Source organism: Lepus europaeus, chromosome 9 (assembly GCF_033115175.1).
Source record: "Lepus europaeus isolate LE1 chromosome 9, mLepTim1.pri, whole genome shotgun sequence".
Lineage (NCBI taxonomy): Eukaryota > Metazoa > Chordata > Mammalia > Lagomorpha > Leporidae > Lepus > Lepus europaeus.
The window spans coordinates 125,643,707-125,655,574 of record NC_084835.1 but is presented as its reverse complement, the minus strand read 5'-3'; the positions used below and the strand labels follow the sequence as shown (position 1 = coordinate 125,655,574).

Below are 11,868 nucleotides of genomic sequence, written 5' to 3'. Positions count from 1 at the left end.
GAATCCTAAATTAACAGGTGTGCTACAAAGTAACCCCTTATAACCAGCAGACAGAAAGTTAGGAATTCGTAATGAAACAACCAGAAAGAGAATAAAATGTTTTCTGTTCTAGTAACTAAAAAAATAAATAAAGTCCACCAAGTGCTTCCTAGGATGTGTGTTCCTTAGTTAACAGAAGTTCAGCAGGACTCTGGGTGACAGGGCAGACAGGACCTGGCGCCCCAAGAACCACCTGGCGCCAAACACCAGTAGTGCTGAGGTCCAGCAGCTCTACTGCCCCCTGCAGAGGTTAAGGGTCAGCCCTCAGCAGACAGGAGACTGCCCCTTGGCAGCACCTCCACATGGACAGGCACTGCGAGAGCCACAGACAAAGCTCAGGTCCCAGCTACCACCCTCCTGGGACTTGGGGCGTCCCCAGCACGACGCTCTGACCCTCATCATCAGCTCCTCTGTCCTGCAAGGACAGGCAATGTGCTTCAGACTGCAAATGTGCCTATTTCCGTGTTTAGATTACTGCTGAGTTAGCAGACTGTTAACATTAAAAGAATTAAACAGTCCTATTTGCATTGGTATAACAAATTTTAATTCAAAATAGACACTCTGGAAACAACAGGTTAGGAAAAAAGCCAACAAGCTCTCTTTCTGAATTTACAAAACACGGAAAATCACAGACCAGCCTCATGACCACCTCAGGCGTGCGATGCAGCAGACACGTGCGAGTGTGGTTTTCCAAGTCCACAGAGCAGCGACTCAGAAGAGGCCACGCCCTCCAGGTACTTCTGCCTGAAGACGGTCAGACAGGCTAACTGGTGACCCCGTGACTGGTCCTGGTGTTGCACTTTACGTTGTGTGGAAAAAAGCGAGGTTTAACATCCAAAGGGCAGAGCCGACGGCGACTCGTTAGCAACCCCCCAGCCTCTCACCTGGACACCTGGGCTACAGAAAGGCCCGTCCACCCGCCCAGCAGTGTTAGTCCCCGGAAACCGCCTCAGACTCACGGCGCCAACCACGGAGACTGAGGTCTTGCTCCTCTGTTGGCCTTGTCCCCCACGAGCCCACGTCTGCTCTCAGCTGGGATCAGTGACTACATTCAGGGGCAAAGTTTCCTTCCTGAGTACCCTGGCCCACCCCCACTAAGAGCAATTAGGTTAAGAATTTGTGTGCTGTGTTCTCAATGTTTATTCTAAAGGCACTAAAGATCCACTGTCTCCCGGTGACTGGGGCAATGACTCGTCACTGCACCGAGGGCAAGTCCACACTGGAAGCACTGCCACACCTACAGCCACTTCATTTCTAAAGTAGCTCAATTTATGAGCTATACCCTAGACTTCAGATTCAACGTATTCTTAACAAATGCAAACATCTGATTTTCTATGAATTATGATTTTTAAAAAACTATTAGGACAAACCTGAAAAAATATAACTCAAAATTACAATCTAGTGAGTAGCTTACAAAGGAGAAGCCAGCCTGAGGCAGTGCGGTCGGAGCATCCCTCACGGAACCACCCACCAGGTCTGTGCCTGGTCTCCCCGGCCCCCTGCACCGTCTGCGGCGCTCAGGAGAGCAACGCCCCAACCTGCGTTACTCGCGCTTCTGAGAACAGCTGGAGTTTCCTTAAATGGAAAGAAAAAGCCAAATGTTTGCAGGGTTCAGTTGTTTAGTCATAAGATTACTGACACTACTGGGAAAACAAGGCGTGCATGAAATATCAAAAGATTTAATTTACATGACAGAAAAAAACAAAATAATTTACAAATCAAACTGTAGGAAACAAATCTGAAAGAACTAGTCTCTTCCTTACACAGAGGTCTTTCTGAGCACCTGAAATAAATCTAAGGAGCAGCATGACAACCACTGGAACTGATTAAGTCGACACAGCGAAGGACACCCTATTCAAATCTCAGTAGGAAAGTCTATCCCCTAGCACTTCAGAATGACTGTTTTACAAGCTTTCTGGTTCATACTCAAAGTTCAGTCTATGTTTAACATTTTTAAGTTCAGACATATCAAAGCCTAAAAGTACAGAGGGTTTGTGACTTTTTATTGCTTTCATGCAAACGTATCTTCGTTTCCCGAAAAACGAGGCCACATCGATTTTCCACACCCACAAGAGTGAGGACAGCAGTTCTATCTCCTTTTTACTGGGATACGGTCTCTTGTGGAAATAATCTCTGAGGAACTGCTTTTTCTTTTCGTAGGAGCGGTCCTCGTATCTCTTGGGGTCCAGCGCCAGAATCTGAAGCGCGTCGTCACCGACAGCCGGCACCTCTGTCCTGCTTTCATTCCTTTGTCTTTTGAAAGGCACAACACTCGCCGCCTTTTCTGGGGCGGGGGCTGCGTCGGCATTCGGGGTGGGGGGCTGCTCCTCCCCATCCCGCTGGGCGTCTGCCCCCGAGTGGCCTTCGGGCAGCTTCCTCTTCACAGGGAAACCAGAATCGTGGATCACCTCCCCGCTGACTAAGAGCAGCTGGCTGTTCTCCATCAGCTCGGGCTGGATCTGCAGGTCTGAGCTGCTGTCCTTGGGCGCACTGCGACAGCGCAGCAGGTGGATGGCGATGGCGGCCAGGGTCATGTTTCCAGTGTAAACGCCACAGCAGTGGATGCACTTGAAGGCTGGAGACTTGAGGATGGTGTGCACGGTGGGCATGATGTGGTGCCTCTCCTTCAGGTGCAGCTCATAGGCTTCTGTGCTCCCAAAGGTGCCGAAGCAGAAGGGGCAGGTCAGGGCCGGCTTGCTGAGGTTCCCGGGCAGGCCCTCGGTCTGCGGCCTCACCTTCACGTAGACGGGCACCAGGGACTTGGAGTGAACCCCGGCAAGGATGGCCAGGTAGACCTCCCGCTCCCCGAGCTCTTCCTTGGGCAGGACAGTGACGAAATCAAGGTGGGGAAAGAGCAGGTTGCCGTTGGCGTCAAGATCTAACTGGAAACCTTTGTTGCTGTAATCCACGGGCAGCTTCTTCTTGCCCAAGTGCACGGTCTTGCTGTGCTCTGCGAGGCCTCTGATGTCGTGGAAAGTGCAGGGACAGAACAAGCAGGCCAGGCCGTGCGTCAGCAAGTGACGGATGAGCTCGCCCTCCGAAACCAGGCGTTTGCAGGACAGGCACCGGACCACTTTCTCCCTGGTCCACTTCAGGAACGGCGCACAGGCTGCCAGCTTCTCGGGCTCCCTCTTCTGACCAGTCTTGGACTCGCTGTGCTTATGAGCCACCTCCATGTGAACCTGGTAGACGTTGGATGGAAAGAGCTCATTGCACACGGGACAGGTTTTCCACTGCTTGGCCTGTCTGAGCACCTGATTTGCGTCTGGCATAGATGGAGAGGCCTGGACAAACACGCTCTGGGCGGCCCCCACCAGCACGGGAGGGGAGGGCAGGCTGGGCACAGAGCCCGCTGTCTGCGCAGCTGCCCCTGAGGGCAGGAGCTGGATGGGCATCTGTGGCGGGGTGACGGTCGTGAGGCCCCCAGGGGGCACAGGCAGAGTGACAGACAGCGGGGCCAGCGTGTAGGTCGGAATGCCGTTCACTTGCTTTCCTGTGGGGATGAGCTGCCGAAGAATGGAGCCTGAGGTCAGGAAGGTGGTGCTCTGGGCCGAGCCGGCTCTCACCGGCTGGTTCACAGGCACGATGCCGGTGCCGACAGGCTGACTCAGCTGCAGAACCCCGGGCCGCACTGGCTGGCCCACGGGGACAACTCCTGACACGACGGGCTGGCCGAGCTGAAGAACACCAGAACCCACGCCCTGGTTCACAGGGACAGCACCTGAGGGGACCGTCTGGTTAGGGGAAAGCAATGCAGGTGGCACCGCCTGGCCCGCAGGGAGAACCCTCAACGGCACTGTCTGGGCAGAGGGCAGAACTCGCGACGGGGCGGTCTGGCCAACAGGGAGAACCCCCGACTGGACCATCTGGCCAGGAGGCAGAACCCCGGAAGTGGCCGTCTGTCCAGGAATAACTCCAGCAGGACTCATCTGGCCTGCAGGAAGGACCCCAGATGGGACTGCCCGGCTCACAGAAATCACCCCTGGGGAGACAGCCTGCAGAACCCCTGGGGTGACAGCAGGGTTGACGGGGAGGACGCCAGGCCCAGCAGGTCTGTTAACAGGCCCAACAGGCTGGGCAAGGGGCAAGACTCCAGGGCGGACAGCCTGGTTCACTGGCAGGACACCAGGCCCCACGGACTTACTGGCAGGCCCCACTGGCTGGCTGAGGGGCAACACGGGAGGCTTCCCTGACTTACTAAGTGGGACCCCAGGAGAGAGAAAGACGGGCTGAGGAGCCGAGGGCTGCAGAGTGAGGTTGCTCTGGCACACCGGCAGAGGACTGGAGACGAGAGTCACACGGGACTGAGCCACGGCAGGCGGAGAATGCGTAAGGCTCCCAGAAGTGCCCGGGGCCACGGTCACCGGCTGCACCACGGCTGGGCTCTGACTGTTCTGCGGCAAGGCGAGATGAAAGCAAGGAGGCGGGGCCGCGAGGCCAGGGGGCGCACCGCCGCTCCGGGCGATGGCCACGCGCGCGGCTGGCTTGGGAGCGATGTGCATTTGCTTCAGCAGGCCAGTCCTCTTGATGTGCTCTGAGATCACAGAGCGAAGCTTGTTCTCCAAGTCCCTGTGTATATCCGACGTCAGAATGTGGTACATTAGCGCGTCCTGGCTGCTGGCGTGGGCACTGCACTTCTTACAGTAGTACCTGTCGGGCGGCCCCTTCTCCCCACAAAGCCCGTCGTCCTTCTTGGGTTGCTCGCCCATCTCCTCACTCCGCAGGCCAAAGTAGGAGTTAATTAGGTAGTGAAAGTGAGCCACCAGCACATGCTTCTTCATGCTGTAGTACAAAGTGTTGGAAAAGTTACATTTTAAACACGTAAAGCTTATCACGTCGCTCCTTGATGACTTGGTTTCCCCTAAAATGTTCACAGTGTAGTTCTGGACTTTCCGGACCGGCGCGTGAAACATTCTGAAGTGCTTTCCCACCACTCGGGGCTGGGACGCAAACACACAGTTCGGGCACGGGATCACCAGCTCCTGGTCGACCTCGTCTTCGTGGTAGCGATGCAAATGGTTTCTGAAGGACGTCAGCACCTTTGTGGAGTACTTACAGAGGCCACAACAGTACGGCTTTGTTCGGTATCTCTGGCAAGAGAAAATGAAGTCTTAAGCACAGTTCAACAAAACTATCAGATGCTACCCTGTCTGCAGGCCAGGAGGGTGGAGCTCTTTTTCTTCCAGGGTGCTAGATACCCCATCACTCCTCAGGGAACAAGGGTTCTTCCTAAACAAGGTCAGCAAGTCTTCCCTGTAAAGGAACAGACACGGAGTGTCTGGGGCCCCTGGACCACACTCCACAGCCTCTGTGGCACTTCTCGGGGCTGCCCCTGGGCTGTGAGACCGTCCGCGTAACCAGTACAGCTGTCCCAGGGACGCTTCATCGTGGACGTGCACTCAACGTCACGTGAGAAGCACAGCTACTGGCCTGTACTTCGACCTAACTGCACTGACCAACACAAACTCAGCTAATTTTCTGCAACAGAAAAGTATTTTCTCCCCTTATCCCATTTCTTTTCTTTTCTCTTTTCGTAAAGATTTATTTCCTTGAGAAGCAGAGTTACAGAGAGAGGTTGGTCTTCCATCTACTGGTTCACTCCCTAAATGACCACAATGGCCAGGGCTGGGCCAATCCAAAGCCAGGAGCCAGGAGCTTCTTCTGGGTCTCTCATGCTGGTGCAGGGGCCCAAGGACTTGGGCCATCTTCCACTGCTTTCCTAGGCCACAGCAGAGAGCTGGATTGGAAGTGGAGCAGCCAGGACTAGAACCCACAACCAGATGGGATACTGGTGCTGCAGATGGATGTTTAACCCACCATGCCACAGCGCCAGCCCCTTGTTCTTTTCATTTTTTAAGATTTATTTATTTGAAAGGCAGAATTACAGAGAGAGAGAAGGAAAGACAGAGAAAGAGATCTTTATCTGCTGGCTCACTACCCAAACGGCCATACTGAATCCAAGAGCTTCTTTCGGGTCTCCTATGTGGGTGCAGGAACCAATGGACTTGAGCCGTTTTCTGCTGTTTTCCCAGGCATATTAGCAAGGAGCTGGACTGGAAGTGGAGCAGTCGGGACCTGAACCGGCACCCGTATGGGATGCTGGCACTGCAGGCAGCAGCTTTACCCACTATGCCACAGTGCCAGCTCTCATCCCATTTCTTCATTCCAATTTTGTTTTTACTCCAAATTCTGAAATCTCTGGAATTTACTGACAACTAATGTGGCTTTCAGGGTGTTAGACTAGAGCTGGCAGGAACCAAGTGACAGTGCTCAGCTGTGAAAGTACCCAGCATGCCATCGGGAGGACAGAAAAGGGGAGCACCCGGATTCAGGATCTAGGAGTACCGTGAAGCAAGTGTCCAGCCACAGAACACAGTGCTGACCATATGGAATCTCACGAGGGCCCAAGACAGACAGACACGCAGCCTGGGCCAGCCAACTGAGGCGTGCAGTCTGCTGCCGCGCCACCACCCTGCTGCTGCTGACCTGAGAACACATGGACACTGACCGCTGGCCTCACCGCCGTCTGGAGATCTTAGCGCCCCCATCCCAGGCTCAGGAGGAAACATGTTTCTGAGCACCCCAGCCAGCTGTGGCACAATCACAGTGACCACGGGGTAGCTGGGACCCTTCCCACACATCTGTTCTCATGATCTCCCTCCAACACACACACACATAGATTCCTGTCCCTTAAGGTTCTGCCGTCGTATCTCCTACCTCAGGCAGGTTTTCGTCTTGGTTTACAGGTTAGAAAACTTATCCCATATGTTCAACATCACGTTGCCATCTTCTCCGTCAGAAAAGCCCACACTCTATTACTTGTGGGAGGATCTAGAATAAACTTCAAGCAAGAGCCTCAACCCAGACTATACAATTCAAAAAAAAACCTTCTTTCACTGGTTCTGAGAACACATTTTTAAATAGTTTAATATCTGGGAGCCAACATTATAGCACAGCGGGTTAAACCACTGCCTGCAGTGCCAGCATCCCATATGGGCACCAGGTCAACTCTCAGCTGCTCCACTTCCAATCCAGTTCCCTGCTAATGCTCCTAGGCAAGCAGTGGAAGATGGCCCAAATGCTTGGGCCCCTGCACCCATGTGGGAGACCCAGAAGAAGCTCCTGGCTCCTAGCTTTGGCCCAGTCCCAGCTGTAACAGCCATTTGGGGAGTGAACTAGCTGGCCCTTAAGCAAAGATTTCTTAACTGTAATTGAAATAACCAGATGAAAATATGCTCACCATTACCAGTCACTAATGAAGTGCCAATTAAAAGCCAAGGTAGATATGGTTAAACCTGGGTTAACCGGGGAACTCTATAGCCAAGTCAGGGGCTGGCACTGTGACCCCGTGGGTTGGGTGGCCACCTGCAGCACTGGCATCCCACAGTGGTGCTGGTTCCAGTCTTGGCTGCTTCATTTCCAATGCAGCTCCCCACTAACGCGCTTGGGAAAGTTGCAGAGGATGGCCCACGTGCGTGGGCCCCTGCACTCATGTGGGAGACCCAGGAGAGGCTTCTGGCTTCCACCTGGCCCAGCCCTGGCTGTTGTGGCCATTTGAGGAGTGAGCCAACAGATGAAAGATCTCATTGTCTCTCCCTCTCTCTCTGTAAATTATTTAAAAACAAGAAAATAGCTAAGTCAACAGATAGATAAACTTGACATTATCAAATCTATTGCAGATGCAGAGCAAGGGAACTCTCACACTGCTAGTGGGAAAGAGAAAGGGTATGGCCACTTGCTTATCAAGATAAGCAGACACTTAGTTCACCGTGCAACCCAGCAATCCCACTCCTAGCATTCACCAGAGAATGAGGCAGAAGCTCACAGGTTCTAGGACAATGATCAACCAGAAAGAACGTGAGCATGACCATCAGCTCACCAGCAATTGGGAAAGAAAAACAGCCAGAGAAGAGGAGTCGTTGTAGGACCTGTGCTGTCTCTGTGTCAACCCTGGACGCTGCATCCCCAAGGCCCCACAGAAAGCTTCCTCACCTGAGGTCCCCACAGCGGTGTGAGCACAACTCAGCGTGGTCACACAGCTTTCCTGCCAAGTCTCTGGAAACTGCTCCTGTTCCTGTTTCCCCAGAGACGGCTGACAGCAGGAAGACCACCAGGGGACAGAGACACCCAAACTGGCAGGTCCCGGGCTCGAGCGCGCAGGCAGCCACTCTTGCTCCTTCTTCGGAATGAGCACCTGTCTCACAAGTCATCTCTCTTATTTCAAGTTGGTATTGAACATTTTATTACCCAACAAGAACATAAACTTCACCCCTCCCTTAACCTAAGCCTGCTCTACAGCACCAATTCACAATGCTGGAGCAGTGCTGGGAGGCCCAGATTTCATTCCACGGTGCCTGGTTCTTACTCTACCTCCATCCAGCTTTTTGCTGATGGGTACCCCTGGAGGAAGCAGGCGACGGCTTCAGTACTTGGGCCCCTGCCACCTACATGGGAAGCCTGGGTTGAGTTCCAGGCACCTCACTGTTGTGGGCATCTGGGGAGTGAACCAGCACATGGAAGGTCTCCCTCCCTAGGTCCTTCAAATAAAATGAAAATATATTTAAAAATTTATTGATGAAAAGTGTGTCACTATACATACTGTATATTACATTATAGGATAAAGAAATTGGTTGAGAAAAATCAATAAGGCCTAAGATTCATAAGTCAAGATTTTTTCTTTTAAGATTTATTTACTGGGACTGAAGCTGTGGTACAGCAGGTAAAGCTGCCACCTGCAGTGCCGGCATCCCATATAGGTGCCAGTTTGAGACCTGGCTGCTCCACTTCCAATCCAGTAGATGATGACCCAAGTGCTTGGGCATCTGCACCCATGTGGGGAGACCCAGAAGAAGCTCCTGACTTCAGAACAGCCCGGCTCTAGCCTTTGCAGCCATTTGGGGACTGAACCAGTGGATGGAAGACTTCTCTCTCTGCCTCTGAAATAAATAAATAAATCTTTTAAAAAGAAAAACAAAAAAAGATTTATTTACTTATTTGAAAGGCAGAGCGATAGAAAGAGAGAGAGAGATTAGAAAGAATATCTTCCATCTGCTGGTTCACTCCCGAAATGGCTACAATGAAAGCCAGGAACCCAGAACTCTATCCAGTTCTCCCACATGGGTGGCAGAGGCCCTCCACTGCTTTCCCAGGCCATTAGCAGGGAGCTGCATCAGAAGTGGAGCAGCCGGGACTCAAATTCGTGCTCTGGTGTCCCAGGAAGTAGCCCAGCCCCAGCCATTTGGGGAGTGAACCAGAGGACACAGGATCACTCTCTCCCCCTCTCTGATGCTCTGCCTTTCAAGCAAATGAATAAATCTTTAAAAAAAAAAAAGAAGAAGAAGAAGAAAATGCTTTTAGGATAAGGAAATAGAAATGATGTATACAGCAAGCTAAGGCTATTTCATTACTGAAGAAAAATATTGTTATATATCAAGTGCAACCAAGTCCACAGTGTTCTGAGGCCCACCTCCCAGGCCTCCTGAGCAGCCCCAGCCTCACCCGCACGCTCACCACGGCAGCTTCTGGTCCTGCAACCTCCTTTCACGGCACACGCCCCACCAGCTACGCCACTCTGACCTTCTCTACCAGGCCCTACTGTGCCTTTTCCTGTGTCTGGATACACACCTGGGCTACAACTGCCTTCACTACTCAGCACTAGGACCACAGGGTCCAGCCTTTAGTCTAAGCAGTGGGCGACACCTCAATCTAGCTGGGCAGCAGGCTGAGCCACTCTGTGCGATCCCTACGAAAACACCAGGGGACACAGTTCTCAGACATGTCCCTGTTCGGTGACACGTGACTGTAGCTCAACCAGCAACACAGCTGTTTATCACCATTAGCAGGTGGTACTGTACCTGACTGTATGTGCTACACTTTCACACACATTGTAGGCCAACACCACCACAAACACAGGAGTAACGCGCTGTCCTACGACGATATCACAGTGGCCACACACTGCTAGCTCACAGGGTTTTTTCAGGACCACTGTCACACGCACAGCCATCCACTGACTGAAAGCTGTCATAGCTCATGACTACTATGCACTCAGTACTACGGCACTGTTTTATTCAAGACAATTATTAAATCAAAGGTCTGTCACATACCAGTGACATCTTATAAAGACAAGTAACATCACTGCATCAGCTCTACATACAGCAAACTCTCACAGCATCAACAACCCTACATGACCAAACACTAAACTTCATTTCCTTTGTCCCTCCCTGAATAGTTTCATTATACCTCCTCTCCACTCACTCACCAGCAACATCCAACTATATGATGTTAGATGAGGGTTACACTTATTCTTATCTTGAGGAAACACAAAAAGTACAAAAAATACATACCGCTTTCTTTCCAGAAGGTTCCCAGAGAGAAACATCACCCCATGATGTGTTATAAAAGTACTTCTCTCCTGGATCAAAGCCTTTAAGGTCCTTTAAAAAGGGAGAGAAAAAGGGGAGAGAGCGTTATGCAAAAATCAGAAGGTAAATATGTCATTAGAACCTGATGAGATTACTGGTGCCTAAGAAATCTACATGCTAAAAGAGAAATGAAAGCAAAGCCATCAGCACACTTTGACAGAGTACTCCCTAAGTATGAAACTCGAGGAAAAGACTGAAAATGATTCACCTTAAAATCAATCATAGTTTTATAAGAGGCAGAGGAGACTCTCCAACAAACCATTTTCTACATTTGTTTCTGTAAGCAAAGTTCAAATGCAGTCATGATTCTAAAATGTCCACCAGCTTCATGAGTACACAAAAAAGTGAAAAGCACTTCAAAGTAAATTTTTACCCTAAACACCATAATTTTTTAAGCATTCAAGTTGTAAGTTTATTTACAAACATATCTAGTATTCTCTGAGTTCAAGAGTTTGATCCATAGGGCCGGCGCCACGGCTCACTAGGCTAATCCTCCGCCTGTGGCGCTGGCACACTGGGTTCTAGTCCCGGTTGGGGCGCAGGATTCTGTCCCGGTTGCCCCTCTTCCAGGCCAGCTCTCTGCTGTGGCCTGGGAAGGCAGTGGAGGATGGCCCACTGCACCCTCATAGGAGACCAGGAGGAAGCACCTGGCTCCTGGCTTCGGAACGGCGCAGTGCGCCGGCCGTAACGCACCAGCCGTAGTGGCCACTTGGGGGGTGAACCAACGAAAAAAGGAAGACCTTTCTCTCTGTCTCTCTCACTAACTCTGCCTGTCAAAAAAAAATTAAAAATAAAAAAAATTAAATTAAAAAAAAAAAGTTTGATCCATGTTTCAGAGACCGCACCTCTGAAAGCTGTTATTTGTTAAATGCATGACCTAAAACATCCTTTTTTTTTTTTTAAATTTAACAGGTAGAGTTATAGACAGTGAGAGAGAGACAGAGAGAAAGGTCTTCCTTCCGTTGGTTCACTCCCCTAATGGCCGCTATGGCCAGTGCTGCACTGATCCGAAGCCAGGAGCCAGGTGCTTCCTCCCGGTCTCCCATGCCGGTGCAGGGACCCAAGCACCTGGGCCATCCTCCACTGCACTCCCAGGCCAAAGCAGAGAGCTGGACCGGAAGAGGAGCAACCGGGACTAGTACCTGGCGCCCCAGCTGGGACTAGAACCCAGGGTGCCAGCACCGCAGGCAGAGGATTAGCCAAGTGAGCCACGGTGCCAGCCAAAACATCCTTATTTCTTAAGCAGCTGGTGTTGTACTATGAAGAAAGGTGCATGAATCCACCAAGACAGAGAGTCATTACAGCTAGCAACCTCCACTTGTCTCCACTGAAATGGCAAATTCTTCCCTGCGCCCTCCTCACAGTGGCTCCTATGGACCATGGAGGCTGTGACCCTCCGGATGCTCTG

The 11,868-nt window shown here is 51.5% G+C and overlaps 1 protein-coding gene across 6 annotated transcripts in view; it reads right to left on the bottom strand.

The window, feature by feature from the left end:
• Nucleotides 1–568: 568 nt before the first annotated feature.
• The window catches only part of ADNP2 (ADNP homeobox 2), a 38,289-nt gene continuing 26,989 nt past the window's right edge, over nt 569–11,868 (bottom strand). For all 6 annotated transcript variants that reach the window (XM_062201845.1, XM_062201842.1, XM_062201844.1 and 3 more), the window contains 2 exons: nt 10,383–10,472; nt 569–5,129 (listed from right to left, as the gene is read on the bottom strand). In XM_062201845.1, the coding sequence (XP_062057829.1) occupies nt 1,944–5,129; nt 10,383–10,472 (3,276 nt within the window). In that variant the 3' untranslated portion in view covers nt 569–1,943. The remainder of the gene's footprint in view (nt 5,130–10,382; nt 10,473–11,868) is intronic.